General features: G+C 40.4%; 1 protein-coding gene across 1 annotated transcript in view; it reads left to right on the forward strand.

Annotated features, from left to right (window-relative positions):
• The window catches only part of ajap1 (adherens junctions associated protein 1), a 366,102-nt gene that overhangs the window by 176,160 nt on the left and 164,338 nt on the right, over positions 1 to 25,604 (forward strand). The window contains exon 2 of the mRNA XM_034171908.1: positions 11,875 to 12,620. Coding sequence (XP_034027799.1) covers positions 11,875 to 12,620 — 746 coding nt within the window. The remainder of the gene's footprint in view (positions 1 to 11,874; positions 12,621 to 25,604) is intronic.

A 25,604-nucleotide genomic window follows, 5' to 3' on the forward strand; every position in this document is an offset into this window, starting at 1 on the left:
CTAAGTAGGACAACTTCCACAATCAGGGGCTGACTTTTTTTACCCCAATGTATATATTCATTGACTTGGAACTGTTCCTGTATTCATCCAGTGACTTGTCTAAAGAAAATTGGCTGTGAAAGTGATATTTTGCTGTAAAGTCATCAACGTGTGCCAACAACTATGTCCAATGTTTTCATTAACAATAACATGCCATATTATTAAGTGTTGCCACTGCAGAAAATTGGTTCATTTGCATTTATTTCTTAACATATTGTAAAGTCTGTCTTGTGAAAATATTAAGCAGGACTATATTTGTCATCATAAGAGAAATATCAGAGGCTCTGTGCAATTTAATCAGTAGACCAATGGGGTTGTATTAAACATGTATTTTGATGATCAACAATTACTTTAATTAATCACATATTCAATTAATGCAGTGATTATAAAACATCCATTAATCGAATATTCAGCTTTTGCTTTGTTTCCTTCACAAAGCAATATCAGGGTGTCTCTGTGCAGTCTGAGAGAAATCGCCTCTGCTCTGTACATACAGTTTACACATTTCACCTACCTTGTCTATTTTAGAATACAGTATGTATGTGTGTTTGGCATTCCAGTCTATGTATGTTACCATTCATCAGCTGCAATAAAGTGTTCCTTCATACAACATAAGTATACAGTCTTTAGTTACATATACTGCTGGTGCCACATGCCTACTCAAGACTCCAAAAATCAATGATGTTAGATCCATTTCCAAGTCTACATTTAGAATTTTTTGTACACAGCTCTAAACCAGTACTTTTGTTGTTTACACCAAAAATAATGTTTGTTAGGGTACGTATTTCTGTTCCAGGGACACAGCAGAAAGTGGAGAGTCATAATAATGTCTACAATTTGAGAAAAAAAATATAATCATTACAAGCATTATCTGAAATGCTTTAATGTCTTTTGCTTCTTTTGGCTGCCCCTGTTAGAGGTCGCAACAGCAGGTGAATCATTTCCATCTCACCCTGTCCTCTGCATCTTCCTCTGTCACACCAACCACCTGCATGTCTTCTCTCAGCACATCCATGAACCTCCTCTTTGGCCTCCCTCTTCTCCTCCTGCCTGGTGGCTCCATCGTTAGCATCCTCCCAGAAATGAATGCCTTCTTATCCTCATGTGAGATTACTGTGGTTAATTAATCCATCTCCCAAAGAAACAGAACATAGTGCTTCAAAAGGCACATTGATACAAGCCTTTGCATCTATTTTAAGTATTATTCTTTCCAATAGAAATATATATTTTTGTAGTTGGTGTTCTCCTATAAAGATATCGCAGATAACAGAATACTATCAAGTACCTCAAACTGAGTTTCACTGTCCTTTTCACAAAATAAATTCAGTCTTAACTACACAGCTCTTTGAATCTAACAATACACTTGTCAACATTTAAAGACAGCATCAGTTAATCCATACACAAATAGAAGTAATAGCTGTGCGTAGTGGAGTTGTCTTTTATAAGTCACTGGAAAATAAATGTCAAACAGGCACTTATTTGTTCTGCAAATTGGTAGATTATCCGGACCTCATTTCACAAGTAGATACAGTGGATATAGAAGTGTCAGGATATCAAATCCTGATTCTCTTATTTGGAGAACCAGGATTGAACCCCATAATTTTCCATCGTGGACACAGTATTAATTTTCATTTAAGGTGGTTTTGCTGGAAATCTCAAAGGACTACAGTTGTTTTTGTTGTTTGCTTGTATGTTTTTATTGGTTTGTTTCTGGTCTTTTTGATGCTCCCCTTGGGATTTTGACAACAGAAACATCTGTCTCCACCTCACACAAATATTTCTGAAAGTCCAGTGAACCTTGATCATGAAAAGTCTGATGAATTATATTATTTTCCTTTAGTTATTGGTATACACTGGTGATGCAAAATGCAAAGTTCCACAATTTCTCCAGTTGCATCTGCAGAAGCTTATGACTTCTTTAGGGTTGCCTTTGTGTATTGTGCAGTCACTTAGTGTTTGAGATCTTCCTACTCTTGATGGATTTTCCATACAGTATCATACTGTTTGTATTTCTTTGTAATTAATGTAATTGAAGCCCGTGACATATTCAGTGACTTTGAAATGTCCTTGATTCATCTCCTGACTTGTCTCAAGAAAACTGGCTGTAAAAGTGCAGATTTACCTGTGTCTTCCTCCTTCCTTTACTTGAGGCTTCCTCTGCATTACAGCATCATACAGCATCTCTTTGTGCAAAGTGCGCTGTTGTTGAACGATGCACAGACACACTATCTGTAGCAAGATCATGTTGTAGGTCTTTGGAGCAGGTCTGTGAGTTAACTATGACTGTTCTCACCATCCTTTGCTTCAGCTTAGCTGAGATTTTTCTTGGCCTGGCACTTCGGGCCTTAACTAGTACTGTGCCTGTGGTCTTCCATTTCCTCACTATGTTCCTCACAGTGGAAACTGATGGCTTAAATCTTTGAGATAGCTTTTTGTATCCTTCCCATAAACAATGATGTTGAACAGTCTTTGTTTTCAGGTCAATTGAGAGGTATTTAGAGGCTCCCATGTTGCCACTCATTAGAAGAGATGCAATATTACTTAACAACAGCATACAAATAATGAATATTTAGTTCAATGGTAATAAGTTTTCACCGTATGAAATATTATTTCCACTGAACGATTGAAAAAAAACATTCATTGTTTGTTTTATATGATGGCCTAAATAGATTCCATTTGAGATTTTAATTTAAAAATAAGAGAAAGGGACTCACATTTTGGTGTGCATCACTGGTCCTTTGATGTCAACAGGTTCCAAATAGTCCAACAAAATTTTAAATAGGAGTCCAACCCAATCCAAAATTGTTGTCAGTCAACTTCCAAAAACAGTCAGATAGTTCAAAAACAATCCTGACAATGTTCAGTTATGTTAATTAAACTTATGTAAATCTAGTTTATGTTTTTCAATTTAAAAAAATGACATAAATTTCTGCCTAAAAAATGCATTACATTTTGGATTAGATTTTTTGATGCATTCTTTGGTTTACTTGTTGCCTCTGCATTGTGTTGTTATGACTCTGCCCATTTGCTCTCCTCAGGACGCGAACTCATGATCTCCAGCATGGAAGTCAGACTCTCTAACCGGAAGGCTAAAACCCAGGGCTCTGGCCTTGTGACCAGAGAATTCTTTTGAGCTGTTGGGAGTGAGGTTTACAAACTACATGTGCACAGCGACACCTGCTGGCCTCTATTACATAAACTCAATTAAAATGAGTGAATGGAATGCACTGGAAAAACATCACCAACACTTAAATGCCCCAAAACTTTGAATGCACTTAAAGGAACTGAGTTGTTATGACAACAATTCATTTTTGAGTTAGTTTAATTAACCCTCCTGTTATATTCCGGGTCAAACTGACCCATTTTTAAAGTTTGAAGAGCTAGGAAAAATAGTTAAAAGTATTTTTTCAGTATGAAACTAATTCTGCTTGCCTTAATTATTGTAATCCAGCCCAGTCTCGTCACGAAAATTTGACTCATTTCGTGACAGGTTTTTTTTTTTTACTCATATTACTAACCCTACTCCTACTCCCAAAGCCATAACCTAATCGTACTCCTTCCCCCCACCCTAACCATAACTACACTCCCCCCCCCGCACACTTAACTTTTAATTTCGTGCAGCCATCATGGAAACAACTTGGACAAAGTAACAGGGTCCTACAGCACCAAATGAATGACTGCGCGCTGGCCATTGGTCATCTTTTATAACATGATAGATGTATCGGCCTACAATGCATTTGTCATGTGGACTGAGATCTTTCCTGACTGGAATGTGTTAAAGCTGTACAAGAGGCGCATCTTTCGCGAGGAGCTGGGGAAGGCGCTTGTGACATCGCACATCCAACGGAGGCAGCACCTGCCAAGGACCACAGCCGCTGTAGCCACGGTGAGGGAGGTTCAAGAGAGGACTGCACCAAGTACTACACCAGTGTGTGCGGTAAGTAAGTAAGTAATTGTGTGTGTGTGTGTGTGTGTGTGTGTGTGTGTGTGTGTGTGTGTGTGTGTGTGTGTGTGTGTATAAGTGTATGAGAGTGTGTTGTGTGTCTTGGTATCAGCAAAAAATTACCATAGTAAAGTAATCATGGTCCACTTGTTTGTAGGTTGCTGCTGAGGGAAAAAGTTAGAGGAAGAGGTGCAGGTCTGCAGGCCATCTGACCATGTTAAGACAATCATGACCTGTGCAAAATGTACAAAAATAATTTGCACAAAGCACTTTGTGATGACATGTCAGTCGTGTACTATGTAGATGTACACAAACACACACACACACACACACACACACACACACACACACACACACACACACACACACACACACACACACACACACACACACATATTCATATTGTGATTGCTTGTTTGTTGTATTGTTGTATTGTGATTTTGTTCATTTCTGGTTCACAAACTGTGTGTGTTTGTAAGACAAAATTTAAATGATACGTTTCAATGTTATGTAAAACGATTGTGTTTTATATGTTTGTCTTTCAAAAGTAATAAAGTGGTGAAACATTAAAAAAAAGTTTGAACCTGTATTTTTTTATGAAAAACGAGTGAATTATCCTAATTGAACCATTACCTGTTAGAGGTACAGTAAGGAAAATAAGTATTTGAACGCCCTGCAATTTTGCAAGTTCTCCCACTTAGAAATCATGGTGGGGTCTGAAATTGTCATCTTAGGTGCATGTCCACTGTGAGAAACATAATCAATAAAAAAACAAAAAAACAGAAATCACAATGTATGATTTTTTTTAATAATTTATTTGTATGTTACTGCTGCAAATAAGTATTTGATCCCCTGCCAATCAGCAAGAATTCTGGCTCACACAGACCTGTTAATGTTTCTTTAAGAAGCCCTCTTTTTCTGCACTCTTTACCTGTATTAATTGCACCTGTTTGAACTTGTTACCTGTATAAAAGACACCTGTTCACACACTCAGTCAATCACACTCCAACCTGTCCACCATAGTCAAGACCAAAGAGCTGTCTAAGGACACCAGGGACAAAACTGTAGACCTGCACAAGGCTGGGATGGACTACAGGACAACAGGCAAGCAGCTTGGTAGAAGACAACAACTGTTATGATTATTTATTAGAAAGTGTAAGAAACACAAGATGACTGTCAATCTCCCTTGGTCTGGGATTCCATGCAAGATCTCACTTTGTGGGGTAAGGATGATTCTGAGAAAGCTCAGAACTACACAGGAGGACATGGTCAATGACCTGAAGAGAGCTGGGACCACAGTCACAAAAATTACATTAGTAACACATGATGCTGTCATGGTTTAAAATCCTGCAGGGCAGCAAGGTCCCCCTGCTCAAGCCAGCACATGTCCAGGCCTGTTTGAAGTTCACCAGTGACCATCTGGATGATCCAGAGGAGGCATGGGAGAAGGTCATGTGGTCAGATGAGACCAGAATAGAGCTTTTTGGAATCAACTGCACTTACCATGTTTAGAGGATGAGAATAACCCCTTGAAAACCATCCCAACCGTGAAGCATGGGGGTGGAAACATCATACTCTGGGGGTGCTCTTCTGCAAAGGGGACAGGACAACTGCACCATATTGAAGGGAGGATGGATGGGGTCATGTATTGCGAGATTTTGGCAAACAACCTCCTTCCCTCAGTAAGAACATTGAAGATGGGTCATGACTGGGTCTTCCAGCATGACAGTGACCCCAAACACGCAGCCAGGGCAACTAAGGAGGGGCTCCATAAGAAGCATTTCAAGGTCCTGAAGTGGCCTGGCCAGTCTCCAGAACTGAACTCAATAGAAAATCTTTGGAGGGAGCTGAAACTCCAAACCTGAAAGATCTAGAGAAGATCTGTATGGAAGAGTGGACCAAAATCCCTGCTGCAGTTTGTGCAAACCTGGTGAAAAACTACAGGAAACATTTGACCTCTGTAATTGCAAACAAAGGCTACTGTACCAAATATTAACATTGATTTTCACAGGTGTTCAAATACTTATTTGCAGCAGTAACATACAAATAAAGTATTAAAAAATCTTTCAATGTGATTTCCGGATTTTTTTTTTTTTTTTAGATTGTGTCTCTCACAGTGGACATGCATCTAAGGTGAAAATTTCAGACCCCTCCATGATTTCTAAGTGGGAGAACGTGCAAAATCGCAGGGTGTTCAAATACTTTTTCCTCACTGTAAGGAACACCATTGCACTAAATATTGATAGAGTAGTTAGTAATGGAGTTAGTAATGAAATATTCACACTGCTTGTTCAGAATTTTTTGGTTTCAGACATCTTTTGGATAATTAAACATGCACCAGGTCAAATTGACCGGAGAACACAATCGCTGTTCCTGACAAATGAACATAACAGGAGGGTTAATGGAAATGAGTGACTATAACTTTTTTAAAGTTTGAGTTACATTAACTTAATTAATGTATTAAAATGGAGTGTTCGGTTTAACAGTGTACACTGACTTTTTTTGCCATCTGTTTTTGTCAGTCCAGTGAAAATTTGCAACAGAAATTTGTTGAGGTCCTCATCCGACAGCGGTTCTACTTAGCCAGAGACGTCCCAGTGAATATTGCAAATGCCTCCAGATGGCTTACAGCACTGTGGATTTGATTTTTCTTTTGTGCTAAAAGAATGAGCAGCGTTAGTAAGCTTTTAAGTGCTGTAGACAATAGTGTGCCTGTGTGGTATGTGTCCTTGGTGGCCGCAGCATGCAATGATACAAATCATATGGAACCAAATTTAAATGCTAAATGGAACCAAAATTGCACAGTGAATGAAGTACAATGGCACATGGGATGAATGATCAGTATCACATGACATATACAGGTAAACCACCAATCAAATGACAAGGATCTGTTCAGCTCTTTTATAATAATCAGTGGACATGATATCACCATTAATCAGTCCCTGCTAACCAGACAAGCTCTGAACAAAGGAAATATCTCAACCTTGCCAGTTGTAAAACATGACATCAGCTAAATCTGCCAAATAATAAATACAGTTATTCACCACATTTTCTCATTTTAATTTCCTGCATTTTCAGTTAAAATCATTATAGAAACGTTGCATAATTTATTACCACCCTTGAGAAATGTCACCTGTTTTATAAACTCTACCCAAACTAGAACCCATGGATGCCCACAGGCAATGCACTAGTTTCATTTAAGTCATGTTGTAGAGATTAGTTTTCACTTTGAATTGAAAAGGCATCATTTTGGGGATTTTGTTTTTTAGAAGTCATATTTTTTTAATTGAAATTTTATGTCATACCATTTAAACTTGTAATTGCTCAATGGTTCACATACATTTTCTTGCAGGGGTGGGCAGTCATGTGCCATGAAGGGCCAAAAAACTGCAGGTTTTCCTTACTACCAATCACCTCAGTGGGCGATTTCATTACTGATTGGGTATCTCAGCAGGACATTTCATTGACGATCAGGTTTTTATGCTCGTCAGCAACCCACCTGCTGAGGTGATTGGTTGAAAGGAAAACCTGCAATGTCTCGGCCCTCGCTGCCCACCCCTTTACTATACTGTAGTGTAAGTGAAACAGCTGAATGCGGCCTGAAACAAGGTGGCGATATGAATGGACTCCAGCAGAGCATACTGCTGGTCAATAGCTCAATGACTAGGTTTAACAGCATGCAAAGAAAAACATTATCTGGGATATCAAGAAGTGTTCCCCTGAGGCTCAGTACCAAAATGGTGAGGACAACTTGACTGCTCCAAATGGTGCCAGGTGACAACCTCTTGGGAAAGTCAGATGAGGTGCAGTGTAGTTACACTGCCTGATGTGCTAAACCAGTAAGAGTAAATAAATAATAATCACTTTATTATTATCTAATTTTGTCAGTTTATCAGGTTTCATTAAGTACTTCAAGCAGATCATGTATCCAGGTCTATTTTTTTTTCAGTAGGATTTCTAAAAAAAAAAAAAATGAATAGATGCAAATTAAATTTGGTGGAGACATACGCTTTAGGGAGTTAATTAGATTTTTTAAGTCGAATTATTGATTTCCATGAAGCACCCCCCAGCCCCATTTGATTGATTATTTCTATTGATGATTCCATATTTCCCAATGTGTTAATTTCTCAAAATTAGTGGCCATCATTAGGCCATCACATTCAAATTTTGTATTTTTTGTGTGGGAGTGTGAAATTTTCTAGAAAAATGGCACTCAGCCTAACTGTGATAAAGGTGTTGCTCTTGCAGCTGACATAAACTCTTTCCAATCACTGTTAAAATGGATTATTTTGTGGTTATTACTTAGCATTTAGCATGAATTAATAATGATGTGCTTAGTCTGTGTCCCACTGCACCAGGGCTTGTTTACTCTGGTGTGTTCAAGAGGCCCTGTTCACATCTAATCTATGGTAACTTTAGTTTTGTAATTATGAAAACACATCAGCTGAATCATGCTTTCAGGGTCAGTAATCTATGTACTTGTTTTAGCTGTGTGCATCTCATTCAGAGTAAAGAGGCCCTGCATGTTGGAACCAAGCAGCATGTGTTTCACAAACGTGCTCATTTAGCGTTCTACGGCCACGCTCGTTCCCAGCCCGAGATGCTGTTCTGGTCTACCTCCTTCAAAATCTATTCATGAATAACAGCCATTCTTTTAACCACAGCATTTACAGACATAATTAATCATTAAATTATTAGCAGACTGACATGTTTCTCCACTATTTTAATTATCAGTTAAAAAAAACACCTATTTTTTATGTGAGGATTTGTTCCTTTATGAGATGTTCTGAGGTCAGGGCGAAAGCACCCACAAGACAAATTATAGACTATATTTTTTAACTGTCAGTAATACAATGACCTTGTCACTGTTCTTTCATGGCCACATCAGTCACCATTTATGGTCTAATTAAAATATCATAAATAGTTTATTATTTATTGCTTTTCTGGCCACTGACAAGTTGAGCAAAAGGTTGGGTGAATAATAAAAGGATGGAACAAGACAGTGAAGCACTGTTTGGACAGAAATGATGGCAAAATGAATTGTGGCCATAGATTTATTGCCCAGCTTAGCTTTGCTGCATGTCACTGATGTAACATTGAGCAATGTACTGTAATGTTGTAATTTATCTCATTCTATACCGAATCATCATTCTTGGACCAGGAAATGACAAAAACAATCAGGAAATGACAAAAACAATCTGTCAGTGAGATTATATGTCATAATATCAAATGACATTGTGTGAAAATGAAATTTATCTTATCTCTGTCTCATTTGCTGAATGTTTACATGAATACAGCTAAAGGAGCACTCCTTGGAGAGCATACCTCTGCTGTAGCTCAACATCTTATTGAGCCACTTCTTCAACAATCAGCATTTTTTTTTTAATGCAGTCATTCTCAAAGTCTGGGGTATGGTCCCCTAGTGGCCATGGAGACATTGCAGGATCAAAAAGTAAAGTCCCTTTGGCTGTGCCCTGATTTTCACTCAGGGTCGCCACAGCAGATCCACATGTTGACTTGGCACAGGTTTGAAGTTGAATGCCCTTCCTGATGTAACTCCACTTTGCATGGAGACGCGGCATAGGTGGGGTTTGAATGAAGAACCTTTCACAGTGAAACCAAGCACACTAACCACTTGGCCACCACCCCTGCTCAGTGCAGCTCAATTCAAATAAAGATGATACATATGGGCAAAACAAGATTGTTCAAGAGACATGATTATACAAGTCATAATCGATGAGTACGTTCAAATAAGTATTATGCCATTTAATGTATAAATAGATTTTTGGCATAGAACCAAACATTTCTGTGAAGGCTCTCAGTTAGAGATTAGTTCTTCTCTACAAGGGTCAAGACAGTAGTCAGACTACCAGAGCAAGAATTTTAGCTGAGGAGGCTTCTGCAATTTGAAGCGAAACGTCCTAGCAAGCCAGACCGAAACGTCAAGCAACCCAGTCCAGTCGAAGATTCAAGGTTCTCTACAACATAGAACCAAACAAAAAAGAAAAGTAATTTGAGTTCAGATATTATTTCCAATCAAGTTGCAATAAATAGACACTTTATTTATTTATTCTTTAATTATTTTTCCTTATAAACATTAAGTAATTCTTTTGAGAAAGGGGTTGGTGGCTGTTTTTTTTTTTTTTCTTTTTTTAACTGTAGATGAAGCACAGAATAATAATAATAATAATAATAACATTTGTGAACCTCTGGCTCAGCTGAACAATGCATTACAAAGTGAACCCCTTAGCTGTTCCTGACACTGTCTGTCTGATATAATATTATGTATATAACATAAAGAGAGCTTGTTAATTGAGAGTGACAGGCAGGTTTTGTATAACAAGTTAACTTCAAGCTCTCACCAACTCATAGTGCTTATCTGTGCCTGTAGGTAAGGAGGTTCTAAAAACTTGACTTTCTGTACCAACCAAGCTACAAACCGACCTCAGATGTATGGTAATTTAAGCTATATGACAAGTTTATGTAAACTTCCACTGGTCAACAGCAGTATATGATAGCACTTTCACTGTGAAAGGTTAAAGTTTTATTTGTGCGGGTTACAGAGCTTTCTCTTACTGTGCCCCAGCTCTGTGGAATGATCTGCCTGCACAGATCCGACAGTCGGACTCTATGGAGACTTTTAAAGCCAGACTGAAGACACACTTGTTTTCCTTGTTTTATTCCTTTATTTATTTATGTTTAAAATTTTTAATTGTGTTTTGGTCTTAATTCATTTTATGTTGCTTTTTAATGATGTTTGAGAAGCGCCTTGAGGCGACTAATCGTGATTTGGCGCTATACAAGTATAAATTAATAAATTTGATTTGATTTGAAATTTTAAAATTTGATTCATGAAATATTGTCCTTTTGAGATATCCTGTTGACAGACAAGTAAACCAGCAGCTGCCATTGTTCACATAACCTTGACAGAGCTAATATGTGAATCGGAACAGAATAAGATCAATCATCATATGCCAAGAGTTCTTCATGGAATCACGGTTTGTCTCAATGTACACTTAAATGGGAGTTTAAAAGTGGTGAAGTCATAACTTGGTGATTATATGATTCTTGTGTTCCTGTGATGGTCGATGAAACTATTCACTTCTTTTCCCATCTATCATCAGTTTTGAGTCCTGTGTGTGAATTTAAAGTGACCAAGGACAGCAGCGATGAATGATAGCCCATAATGAGGTTTCTCTCTTGGGAATCAATGCATAGCTTTGTCCCAGGGGCCATTGAAGGTTGTCTGTAAAATCAGTCAGCTGCAGGCTTACCTTGTCCTTGTTTGTGTGAGACCTGAGGTTATTCAGTAAACAGGGCCATTTTTGGACATGCTTTGATAATGAGTGAATGCAGTAGCTGTGGGGATGAAGATGTGTCATGTTGTGCCTTTAGGAGCTGGTATTGTATGCTGCTTCCTGGAAAATTACAACCCATAATCAGATTGCCCTTTGGGAAGCAGATGACTTTGCATCTGTGGGCGACAGTGATGAGTATGGTCAACTAATCCCAGTCTGATCTTGTATGTTGAAGTAATCACCCCTGATATTAAATTAATATTTACTGATATGAATCTGTAACATCAAAGTAAATATTTTACTGAATTGACACCAAAGTATAAAATAGTGCAATGCCATAATAGTTTATGTTTTACATTTACTTTGTGTCTGACCTTTATACTGTAATTCAAGAGGCTCTCTGTGAAACTAATTATTGAATCTTAAGTGAGTAGGAGTATAAAGTGCAAATGGAGGGTGATACTGACGTGAATCTTGACAATTGGCCATTAACTTGTGAGCAGATGGTGATAACATGATTTGTATGATTTTAATGTGCAGTTCAGTATTCACTGCTAAAATGGCTTCTCTCATTTACTCTCTTTTTCTCTGCAGTCCAGCTGCTGTGAGGCCAGGCACCTGTGTGGGGCACTGGGTGTGGATTCTACTGGCCGTAACTCATCTCACACTGGACTTCACTGTGTGCAGCCCCTTAAGTCACAGTCTGGGGGTCAAAGTCACACCTAAACTAGTTCCTCGGTTGCGTCCTCACTGGCAGCCCCTCTGGGACATGCCCAATAAGCTTCATTGGAGAACAGTGAGCCCATTGGCACGCAGGCTCCTCAACCCTGTACCACAAGACAATAGGGCAGGGCTGGGGCCAAAGGTCAAGGGTCAAAAACATAGGAAGCCTGCTCATAAAGGACAAGCAGCATGTAAGGAATGCCAGTTACCATCACAAATGGAGGCAGGTGACCCTTTGGCTTTAGTAGCTGGAGCTCCACAAGCTTTATCAAGCAGATACACAGGGGACAGAGTGAGGTTGTTGCCAAGAACAAGGAGACAGCTGAAATGGGACAGCTATGACAAGTCTCTGGACGACCGGACTACCACAGTGGCTGGATTTATTGACTGGGGACCTACAGGGACTGAGGACAGCATAGATGCAGATGAGAAACCACTGCCCAATGTAACATTGTCCACTCGGGTCTCAACTACCACGGTGCCCACAACCACTACTACTACAACCAGGCTGTTTCAAAGGACGTTCAGTATGGTGACAACATCAGAGCCCAAGAGGCACAGCAGCACCACTATCAGCTCCAGAGAGACCAAACCACCAAAGCCATGGGACGCACCAGGTGAGAGACCTGCAAATTTACAGGTTTATTGTTTATTGTGAATTAGCACAATAAACAAATTATTGATCCAGTAGTCAGTGCATACAGATTACCTTGAACAATGCAATCACCTTACTGATGAAGTGGTTATCATTACAAAGCAGACCACTACATATTTACAGCAAGAAAATATAGGTTACCCGGGGTGTGAAAACTCCGCAGATCCGCAGGATTCCTCGGATTTCATCATAGGGAGGGGTGTTAATGTTGTACTCTTTAGTCGTGATTGTCACTGAGTTTTTAAAATGTCTGTTGCAAAGTGTTCTTTTTTTTTTTTACGATATCGTGCAAGTTTTATAAGTCCACGGACACTGATCTGTGTGTTACAGATACAAATCAGTTTCCTCTGATCCGTGGAACTTACGCGGAGAATAAATGCCACTCAAAGCGTAGCTGTTATGACAGCTGTTGTAAAGCGGGACTGGCTGGTTGCTGCAGTGACACTGTGTGGCTCCTGCAAGACGCTTAAGCTAAAAGTAGCATGTGGACATTGCAAACTTTTAGAGCTCTCAAGTTTTTAAAAGAACTGTGCAGCATGTCTGTGTCCCAGAGTGACATCAGACAGAGAGAAGATGGTGAGAAAGATGGTTTGAAAAAGTCTGATAAGGACAAGAATTCGTGGAATTGTCGCTGGATCATGAATACACCTGAAAGATAAAAGAAACAGGAAAAGCGAACTGTGCCTTCAGGAAACGCGTAAAGAATTTTTCTCTCTCAGGATAATAAACATTCTGCTGTTCATAGGATTTTACACAAGATTATGTGACTTTTTTCTCTTTCATTAATCTAGACTTTCATTGGAAAAAAGACATTGTGGTTTTGAATGGTTTTAGGCTGCATGAATGTACAGAAGAATGTAAGCGAGTTTTTATTAATGTAGACTTTTTCATGGGAAAAAGACACCGTGGGTTTGAGTGGATTTACAGGAATTTACAGAAGAATATGTTTCATATGTTTCATCATGAATCTTTTTTACTATAAGGTATGTTATTATAGTTATATTTTACCATGATTTTCAAAATATTCTACAAGCTTTTGCTGTGGTTTTTGAACTGCTTTAACTGCCTTTTCAGTCTTCATGAATTTCATGTAGTTTAACTGTTCTGAGTTAATGCGTAATTTGGTTTAAAAATCATGGTTTGAAAATTATTCCAGGTCCTACTTCCATGTCATATTCTATTATTTCAACATCATCATTGACATTTCAAATGAAAGGTTGAAAGGATCATTTAAATATGCACTTCTTTTGAGATTTTTTCTTCCAGGACATGCTGAAAATGTATCATTAGTTACAAAATTAATTTGGTTTCTGGGGTCGCACAGGCCCTAAACCTTGGCTCCTCGGATTTCACCATTTTCTTTTCACAGCCCTGGTGCCTTAAAAACAAATTAAATATTGAAGCCAAAAATTTACACATATGTAAACCAGTGGTTGGGTAATAATTACCCAAGCCAATTAATATATCTGGCATTCACAATAACTGGCCTTCTGTCATCCCCTCTTATTGAGGAGACGTGGCTCCGACTTGACCTAAGCGTCACAACTGCCAGTCAATACTGCCTGAGGAAAAACTGAGGAATGTTTCTCATAGTAAAACACAAAAGAAATGTTTGAAAGTGAGCAAGTTGTTTCTGTACTTCTTGCTTTCAGTGAAAATCAGCCCCTGTTTGTCACACCCCTTTCCCAAGGGAGGGGTAGCTGGAGCACTGTTATGCCAGAACAGTCTGTGTGGGCAGACAGCCTCATTGGGCATAAATCAGAGCATGGAGGGGTCAGGGTTCAATATTAATGCTTGTCTGAATGTCTAGGAAAAGTAGAAAAGCTGTTCAGACAACAGGAGTATTCTATGGAGCCCGCCTAGGGACATGGTGGTTAATTTTTTTGGCCCAGATTATTGCGTTCCCTCGCAATAACCTAATATCATATTAAAGCTCATGCCTATCAGAGCACACAGTGAGTGGAATCAGGTGAGGGGAGACTGAACGCATATGCGTGCGCGCGCACACACACACACACACACACACACACACACACACACACACACACAGCAACAGGATTCACGAGAGAATGGGATCCTGGGAAATGAGGGAATAAGTTGCTACAACTTGAACAGCTGTAAGACTCCGCATGACATATAGCTTATTTATACAACAGTGATAGTAAGTAGCAACACCTGTTAGTGTGCCTTATGAACGTTTATGTTTTCTTTTCTTATGCCAAATAAAATTTGGACCCTTGGCAAAGTAAGCCTATCAAGACAGTCTCCTGAGTTCTGTGCCCTCTGTTTCCAATGTGGACATTATGATCCTGGCATCCTCCTTCCTGATGGACATACCCTTTTCTAGGCATCTGGCATTCATAACTCGGTAGCCATGCAGGCTTCCAGAGCCTCAGCGTTCCCCCCGAATAAAGCGCACAGCATCCTCTAGTGCAGGGGTGGGCAATCATGTGCCATGAAGGGCCGAGACACTGCAGATTTTCCTTACAACCAATCACCTCAGCAGGTGATTTCATTAATGATCATTTGTCTCAGCAGGTGATTTCATTGACGATCAGGTGTTTATGTTCAGGGGAGAAGCTCATCAGCAGTCCACCTGCTGAGGTGATTGGTTGCAAGGAAAACCTGCAGTGTCTCTGCCCTCACTGCCCACCCCTGCTCTAGTGCATCATATCACCGCCAAAACAGACCGTTTTTCTTTAAAATACACTTCAGAGTCTTCATGCACATAATCACACAGACGAAGCCTCCAGTATATTATTGGATTTGAGCCCCAGGTTAAAGTAAAACTTAATCAGGTTCTGGTTATCCACGATGTGCAATCCATCCAAACAATTCAATGAAGCTATGTGTTGCCAGGCTGGAAATATGGATTCAAAAGTGATTGCGAGGGAATCACAGACTCTCATCCACTTCATGTTACGCAATCCAGAGATAAGCACAGGCACTCAGTGCCAATATAGGAATTACATCTTACTGAGAAGACAGGGGTGATGGTCAAGCATTTAGTGTGCTTATTCCAGAGTGGTGCATTTAGGGATGTCGGACAGTCTGAGAGCAGTCAATACAGTTGGCCAGCTTCCTGTGGCCACCCCAAATGTTTTCCACATGTGCAAAACAGTTGAGGTGGAAAAATATAGTACGGCAGTCAAGATGGACTCTAACTGCAATCTGACTGCATTCTAAATATTTGCATGGCATCAAAACAGCATTCGCAGCAGTCTGTTCCCATTCGAAGTCGCCATGGTCAGGCACATCTAAGCCTGCCGGCATGCCCTGGACTGCACCCCATGCATCCCATTCGGCATGCGCAAAGGAAATAATGTAATGTGCAAAGTCTGTGGCACACAGTCTTTTTTATGAAGTAGACATGAACATAGCCCAATCATACTAACACACAGACTCACCATCCAGTGTTGCCGCAGTTACTTTGAAAACATAATCTGATTACTGATTACTCCTTGAAAAGTCACTTAGTTACTTTACTGATTATTCAGTTTTAAAAGTAACTACGTTAGATAATTAGTTACTTTATTAGTTACTTTGAGCGGCTGCAGATAACACCCCCTTGCCACCTCAACATGAAAATGATAACACGTTTTGCCAATTCTTACTTTATAGTCACCCTTTCTTGATTTCAATGAACATAAGTACTTGTTTTATAAAAAAATAAAATAAAGACATCTTTCTTGACCTCATATTTAAGGGCCCTTTCGCACATAACAAGAAATTGGGCAACAGAAGCAGAAACTGGCTGAACTGCAAAACATTCCACCTGCTGTTGGGAGGGACTCATGGTCGGACAGGCGTGCACAATGCTGTGGTGACAGTTTCATGCACACTCGTGCACGTGCACAAACACAGTGCGAGCACCTGGAACATGTGGCACCATAGAACGCCGCTGCTGTGGGGGGAAAAAACAGACACACCAAAAAAAAAAAAATCAAACACCACAGTTTCTAATATTTAATCCCTCTCATCAAGCGGACAATACCAAAATTATCGTTTTGTTCCTCTGTATATGACCCATGGTCATAGACATGAAGTCATGAAATGACATGAATGAGGCAGTGCTCTCTTATCACGTCTACATCTGCTGGCCTTGCATGTCCAGCTGGCCCCGTGCGTGTATCTAGCTGCGTGTCTAACAAGCAGCGTGCTGAAGGATAACGTGTCATGTGGACCATAGCTCACGTGGATGATGTGACATTCAGATCACCAGCTAAGTGTCCACACGATCAGATGATCCTTTTCACCTGGCACAGCCTGCCGATGTGCATGCTGTGCGGCCGCTGTAGCCCATTGCCAAGGCGATATATGTTTTATGTATTTCCATGTAAGGACAGCATGCACACGCACGCGCCTCATGATAGAGAGTTGTAAGGTCATACCCATCATAACACACTATGTGTTCTCCAGCTGTGACTTGCAGGTCCACAGATCTCAATGGCAGTGGCTCACAAGGACACGCCCACCTTACCCAACAAGCTCATTTTAAAGACAAGAGTCTCACTCTCTGTTGCTTTGTAATGTGATTGTTTATGTATTTATTTTGTAATTATGTATGTAATTATTGTTGTATGTATTTATTTAATTGCTCGAGTGTTGTTCATGTTGTTACTGGCAAGACATACATATGTCCTCCAGCTGAGTTGCTAGTACACAGCAGTCAGCTGTTCCAGCTGCACACTGTGTGTGTGTGTGGGGGGGGAATGACACACTCCACAAGCCATTTGTGTTGGGGGGGCGGCACTGGGGAGGAGTTTGGCACAGCCACACCCATGTGTGTTGCTTGGTAGTCAAAGGAACTTACCTACTTGTATTGAGAAATGTCTGTAAATATGTGCACAATTCTGTGTATGGGCAGCATGTAGTAGTAGTAGTAGTAGTAGAACAGGAAAACTGTAAATACAAACCATTACTGGTTTCACAGCATGGAACCTAATCCACATATATTCTTTATTTCCTCAAATGAATAAGTGCACATTTAGTAATTTGTTAGAAACAGATGTGTACCCTCAGTAATTTCAAAACCTACAAATGACACCTGTGTGAACTAAACAGCAGCTTTTAACCATAAACAGCCACTTCGATCTCTGCCTGCTGCTCCAAGCAAATAGTTTTCTTCTTGCATTTCTTACCCAAGGCCATCAAAATATGGCCATCAGGTTTTGCCAAGGCTTTGCATCCATCCGTCTGTCCATCTGTCTGTGTGCAGCATAAGTCAGTCTGATAACCAGCAAAGATGGCTAACATTGACCTTTTAAAGAGGTATTTTAGGATGTTAAAAAGTCAATCAATCAATCAATTTTATTTATATAGCGCCAAATCACAACAAACAGTTGTCCCAAGGCGCTCCATATTGTAAGGCAAGGCCATACAATAATTACGTAAAAACCCCAACGGTCAAAACGACCCCCTGTGAGCAAGCACTTGGCGACAGTGGGAAGGAAAAACTCAAATCAAATCAATTTTATTTATATAGCACCAAATCACAACAAACAGTTGCCCCAAGGCGCTTTATATTGTAAGGCAAAAGCCATAAATAATTATATTGTAAGGCAAAAGCCATAAATAATTACGGAAAACCACAACGGTCAAAACGACCCCCTGTGAGCAAGCACTTGGCGACAGTGGGAAGGAAAAACTCCCTTTTAACAGGAAGAAATCTCCAGCAGAACCAGGCTCAGGGAGGGGCAGTCTTCTGCTGGGACTGGTTGGGGCTGAGGGGGAGAGAACCAGGAAAAAGACATGCTGTGGAGGGGAGCAGAGATCAATCACTAATGATTAAATTCAGAGTGGTGCATACAGAGCAAAAAGAGAAAGAAACACTCAGTGCATCATGGGAACCCCCCAGCAGTCTAAGTCTATAGCAGCAAAATTAAGGGATGGTTCAGGGTCACCTGATCCAGCCCTAACTATAAGCTTTAGCAAAAAGGAAAGTTTTAAGCCTAATCTTAAAAGTAGAGAGGGTGTCTGTCTCCCTGATCTGAATTGGGAGCTGGTTCCACAGGAGAGGAGCCTGAAAGCTGAAGGCTCTGCCTCCCATTCTACTCTTACAAACCCTAGGAACTACAAGTAAGCCTGCAGTCTGAGAACGAAGCGCTCTATTGGGGTGATATGGTACTATGAGGTCCCTAAGATAAGATGGGACCTGATTATTCAAAACCTTATAAGTAAGAAGAAGAATTTTAAATTCTATTCTAGAATTAACAGGAAGTCAATGAAGAGAGGCCAATATGGGTGAGATATGCTCTCTCCTTCTAGTCCCCGTTAGTACTCTAGCAGCAGCATTTTGAATTAACTGAAGGCTTTTCAGGGAACTTTTAGGACAACCTGATAATAATGAATTACAATAGTCCATCCTAAAGGAAATAAATGCATGAATTAGTTTTTCAGCATCACTCTGAGACAAGACCTTTCTAATTTTAGAGATATTGCGTAAATGCAAAAAAGCAGTCCTACATATTTGTTTAATATGCGCATTGAATGACATATCCTGATCAAAAATGACTCCAAGATTTCTCACAGTATTACTAGAGGTCAGGGTAATGCCATCCAGAGTAAGGATCTGGTTAGACACCATGTTTCTAAAATTTGTGGGGCCAAGTACAATAACTTCAGTTTTATCTGAGTTTAAAAGCAGGAAATTAGAGGTCATCCATGTCTTTATGTCTGTAAGACAATCCTGCAGTTTAGCTAATTGGTGTGTGTCCTCTGGCTTCATGGATAGATAAAGCTGGGTATCATCTGCGTAACAATGAAAATTTAAGCAATGCCGTCTAATAATACTGCCTAAGGGAAGCATGTATAAAGTGAATAAAATTGGTCCTAGCACAGAACCTTGTGGAACTCCATAATTAATCTTAGTCTGTGAAGAAGATTCCCCATTTACATGAACAAATTGTAATCTATTAGATAAATATGATTCAAACCACCGCAGCGCAGTGCCTTTAATACCTATGGCATGCTCTAATCTCTGTAATAAAATGTTATGGTCAACAGTATCAAAAGCAGCACTGAGGTCTAACAGAACAAGCACAGAGATGAGTCCATTGTCTGAGGCCATAAGAAGATCATTTGTAACCTTCACTAATGCTGTTTCTGTACTATGATGAATTCTAAAACCTGACTGAAACTCTTCAAATAGACCATTCCTCTGCAGATGATCAGTTAGCTGTTTTACAACTACCCTTTCAAGAATTTTTGAGAGAAAAGGAAGGTTGGAGATTGGCCTGTAATTAGCTAATATAGCTGGGTCAAGTGATGGCTTTTTAAGTAATGGTTTAATTACTGCCACCTTAAAAGCCTGTGGTACATAGCCAACTAATAAAGATAGATTGATCATATTTAAGATCGAAGCATTAAATAATGGTAGGGCTTCCTTGAGCAGCCTGGTAGGAATGGGGTCTAATAGACATGTTGATGGTTTGGATGAAGTGACTAATGAAAATAACTCAGACAGAACAATCGGAGAGAAAGAGTCTAACCAAATACCGGCATCAATGAAAGCAGCCAAAGATAACGATACGTCTTTGGGATGGTTATGAGTAATTTTTTCTCTAATAGTTAAAATTTTATTAGCAAAGAAAGTCATGAAGTCATTACTAGTTAAAGTTAAAGGAATACTCGGCTCAATAGAGCTCTGACTCTTTGTCAGCCTGGCTACAGTGCTGAAAAGAAACCTGGGGTTGTTCTTATTTTCTTCAATTAGTAATGAGTAGTAAGATGTCCTAGCTTTACGGAGGGCTTTTTTTTATAGAGCAACAGACTCTTTTTCCAGGCTAAGTGAAGATCTTCTAAATTAGTGAGACGCCATTTCCTCTCCAACTTACGGGTTATCTGCTTTAAGCTGCGAGTTTGTGAGTTATACCACGGAGTCAGGCACTTCTGATTTAAAGCTCTCTTTTTCAGAGGAGCTACAGCATCCAAAGTTGTCTTCAATGAGGATGTAAAACTATTGACGAGATACTCTATCTCACTTACAGAGTTTAGGTAGCTACTCTGCACTGTGTTGGTATATGGCATTAGAGAACATAAAGAAGGAATCATATCCTTAAACCTAGTTACAGTGCTTTCTGAAAGACTTCTAGTGTAATGAAACTTATTCCCCACTGCTGGGTAGTCCATCAGAGTAAATGTAAATGTTATTAAGAAATGATCAGACAGAAGGGAGTTTTCAGGGAATACTGTTAAGTCTTCAATTTCCATACCATAAGTAAGAACAAGATCTAAGATATGATTAAAGTGGTGGGTGGACTCATTTACATTTTGAGCAAAGCCAATAGAGTCTAATAATAGATTAAATGCAGTGTTGAGGCTGTCATTCTCAGCATCTGTGTGGATGTTAAAATCGCCCAGTATAATTATCTTATCTGAGCTAAGCACTAAGTCAGACAAAAGGTCTGAAAATTCACAGAGAAACTCACAGTAACGACCAGGTGGACGATAGATAATAACAAATCAAACTGGTTTTTGGGACTTCCAATTTGGATGGACAAGACTAAGAGTCAAGCTTTCAAATGAATTAAAGCTCTGTCTGGGTTTTTGATTAATTAATAAGCTGGAATGGAAGATAGCTGCTAATCCTCCGCCTTGGCCCGTGCTACGAGCATTCTGGCAGTTAGTGTGACTCGGGGGTGTTGACTCATTTAAACTAACATATTCATCCTGCTGTAACCAGGTTTCTGTAAGGCAGAATAAATCAATATGTTGATCAATTATTATATCATTTACTAACAGGGACTTAGAAGAGAGAGACCTAATGTTTAATAGACCACATTTAACTGTTTTAGTCTGTGGTGCAGTTGAAGGTTTTATATTATTTTTTCTTTTTGAATTTTTATGCTTAAATAGATTTTTGCTGGTTATTGGTGGTCTGGGAGCAGGCACCGTCTCTACGGGGATGGGGTAATGAGGGGATGGCAGGGGGAGAAGCTGCAGAGAGGTGTGTAAGACTACAACTCTGCTTCCTGGTCCCAACCCTGGATAGTCACGGTTTGGAGGATTTAAGAAAATTGGCCAGATTTCTAGAAATGAGAGCTGCTCCATCCAAAGTGGGATGGATGCCGTCTCTCCTAACAAGACCAGGTTTTCCCCAGAAGCTTTGCCAATTATTTATGAAGCCCACCTCATTTTTTTTTTTTTTTTTGGACACCACTCAGACAGCCAGCAATTCAAGGAGAACATGCGGCTAAACATGTCACTCCCAGTCCGATTGGGGAGGGGCCCAGAGAAAACTACCTTTCAGAGTGGCGTTTTATTGTGGGCAGTCTAAGGCACACCTGTGCACTAATCATGGTGTCTAATCAGCATCTTGGTATGGCACACCTTTGAGGTGGGATGGATTATCTCAGCAAAGGAGAAGTGCTCACTATCACAGATTTAGACTGGTTTGTGAACAATATTTGAGGGAAATGGTGATATTGTGTATGTGGAAAAAGTTTTAGATCTTTGAGTTCATCTCATACAAAATGGGAGCAAAACCAAAAGTGTTGTGTTTATATTTTTGTTGAGTGTAGAAATAAAAACAAATCTGTAGTTTTTGTCAACCGCATTTCCTTTCAGACATTAATGGCATGAATGTCTCCAGACATCTGGGCTGAACTCAGATGGTTGCTGGAGTCTGCAGGTCTGCAGCCATACAGTCTTGGGGTGCTGCACATCAGTGCAGGACGTCTCATTTTGCGAGGAAAAAAACATTTTGATCGATTGCAGTTTATTGTTTGTATTACAGTGTTTGGAAAGAAGTGTCATTTGATTTAAAGGGCGATGTTGGGAAGGTGTCGTGACATGGACCCACAACAGGGGGCGTTAATGAACGGACAATGGATAAGCCAAAAAGTTACAATTTTATGTTGTGAATCGCACAACGAATTACAGACAATAACAATATTGTGGATTGTCAATTATACACAAGGTGACGTGTGGGCAGGCTTGAAGATAGAAGATGTCTGGCGAGAGAAGAGCCGGATCCCACACAGCTTCCACCACCAACGGATCTGAAGAACACCGGAGCCGCCAAGCCCTGCGCCCCAGGTGGCCACTGTCTTCAGCAGTCAGACCCAGTAGTGCTGGCAGAAACAGAAACAGTTAGTGGTGGGTGTGTGAATACACACCCAGCAATCCTCCGGTGTTTGAATCCTCCAGGAGGGAAAACCTCCATCTCCAATCACACACTCGTGCAGCTCCTGTCTAACCACTTATCTGGTTGGGGTGTGAAGCGAAGCCGTCGCTGATCACACCAAACGCCAATCCCACAGATAAGGCAAACACCACAGGAAAACAGCTGCAAAAGAAGTTCAGACTATTACACAATGTTTTGTTCAGCAGAGAAAATTACCTGAATGGTAGCTGATTTCTCGGCAGGGAGGTGGAGTTGCAGTCCGGCTTTTATGGAGGATGAAGGTGATGAGTGACAGCTGGTGTTGATGATGTGTGACAGCTGTCACTCCAGTGGTTCCGACGCCCGTGCCTGAAGCCCGCACTCCAAGCAGGGCGCCATCTGGTGATGGTGGGCCAGCAGTACCTCCTCTTCAGCGGCCCACACAACAGGGCAATTTGCTTTGAAGTTATTAATTCCGACCGGACTCTAGACTCAGTAGACAGCGCAGCATTTAGAGCAACAGAACGGAAGACAATTCTTGTTTCTTTCTCGCAACAAGACAGGAGTCCCAGTTAGTCACATTAATCCACAAATAGTGACTCACGATTGACATATTTTAATGGCTTTGAGAGAGGTTAAGAAGCGGAGTTGCCACTTCTGAAGAGGAGTGAAGCAATGAACCAACAAAGCAGCAGATTGAAGCACTGCTTCGTTGGTTCAACATTTAAAGCAGAGCCATACTGCAGAAACGGTTGATTACAGACCCACTGCAAGGTCTGTAGTCAACATAGAGAAAAGATCATTTTCCCAACAAAGACCCTCAAAAACGACGGCTGTTCTGAAGGACCGATAAAGGAAGCGTTAAGCAAAAAACCTATTGCTGTTGGTGGATCGAATCATTTCTTAATGATACCCAAAAAGAACCGGTTCTCATTACCCAACCCTAATCTTGGCTGTATGCTTAGGGTCATTTTCACGCTGAAAGATGAATCATCACCCCAGTCTGTGGTCAAGCGCACTCTGTAGCAGGTTTTCATCCAAGATGTCTCTGTTCATTGCTGCATTCATCTTTCCCTCAGTCCTGACTAGTCTCCCAGTTCCTGCCACTGAAAAACATTCCCACAGCATGCTTGCAGAAAATATCATTCCACAGAGACAGCTCTCACTAAAGTATTTAATGATCTTCTGCTTGCATTGGATTCAGACACAATTACGGTTCTGGTGCTGATAGATCTCAGTGCTACATTTGATACCGTGCTGCATTTGATATCATTTTGGGATTGCTGGGAGTACCCTTGTGTGGTTGACGTCATACCTGACCAGTTATTCTCACTGTGTTTTGTACAATAACACTACCTATAACCTTAGTGACACGAAATTTGGGGTTTCACAGGGGTCCATCTTAGGCCCCCTGCTTTTTTCCCTTTATATAGCACCACTTGGACACATGTTGTGGTGTTTCGTGATTACCTTTCACTGCTATGCTGATGATACTCAGTTGTACATGCCGATAACTGCTGGTAATCTGGTAATCTCATCCACATAAAATCCTTAGGAGATTGCCTTCCATCAGTGAGAAGCTGGATGTCTACCAACTTCTTACTTTTAAATTCTGATAAGACTGAAATGATGGTTATTGGTCCAGTAAGATATCTGCATCAATTTGACCAGCTAACGCTTAGCCAAGGCTCATGTGTCCTGCATCACACTGACAAAGTGAGGAACCTTGGGGTAATTTTTGATCCTATGTTGTCCTTTGACCTCCACATAAGAGATATTATGAGGACTGCATTCTTCCACCTGCAGAATATAGCGAAGATTCGTCCCATCCTGTCTATGGCTGATGCCGAGACCCTGATTCATGCATTTGTCTCTTCTGCAATGTTCTATTTTCTGGTTTACCACAGTCCAGCATTAGGGGTCTCCAATTGGTTCAAAATGCTGCTTCCAGACTTTTGACATGAAGGAGAAAGTTTGACCACATTACACCCATTTTGGCATCTCTTCTCTGGCTTCCTGTCCCTGTGAGATCAGATTTTAAGGTTCTGCTACAAGCCCATAAAATTGTTCACGGACTGGCACCTCCCCTACCAAGCTGACCTAATTAAACCCTGCATACCGGCCCGGGCTTTGCGTTCTCAGGGTGCGGGACTACTTTGTGTTCCTAGGGTGAATAAAAAGTCTATGGGTCACTGAGCTTTCTCTTATCATGCCCCTGTTCTGTGGGATGATCTTCCTGCATAAATAAAACAGATTCAGTAGACGTTCAAGTCCAGACTAACGATGCACTTATTTTCCATTTCATATGGCTAGCATGCTTTTTACTCTTTTAATTCATTTTATTAGGAAACAGAGCTGGCTATGGCCTCAACTTTATATAAATTCTGGGTCTTTTAGTGAAACTTAGGGCTAGTGGGCGGCTACAACCTTAGTATTTCTTTTGTTTTTCTTGGTACTTAATGCTGACTAATTATACTGTATTTGTTGTCTTTCTGATGCCTGATTCTGTTTTTCTTTCTCTCTGTTTGAGGTGCGGCTCCATCCAGAGATGGGTGTGGTGTCTGCTTTGGAAACCCTCCTGTCCTGTGCACCGGCAACATTTCCTCTATATTGCTTTGTGAATTGTTTTGTAGTTTCTGTTGGTAGGATGGCACAAGCAGAGGGTCACCCCTTTGAGTCTCATCTGCTTGAGGGTTCTTCCTCAGAGGGAGTTTTTCCTTACCACTGTCACCTGTGTGCTTGCTCTGGGGGTTGGTAAGGTTAGACCTTACTTGTGTGAAGTGCTTGAGGCAACTTTTTTTTTGTGATTTGGCACTATATAAATGAAAATAAATAAAGAAA

Source organism: Thalassophryne amazonica, chromosome 6, assembly GCF_902500255.1.
Source record: "Thalassophryne amazonica chromosome 6, fThaAma1.1, whole genome shotgun sequence".
NCBI lineage: Eukaryota > Metazoa > Chordata > Actinopteri > Batrachoidiformes > Batrachoididae > Thalassophryne > Thalassophryne amazonica.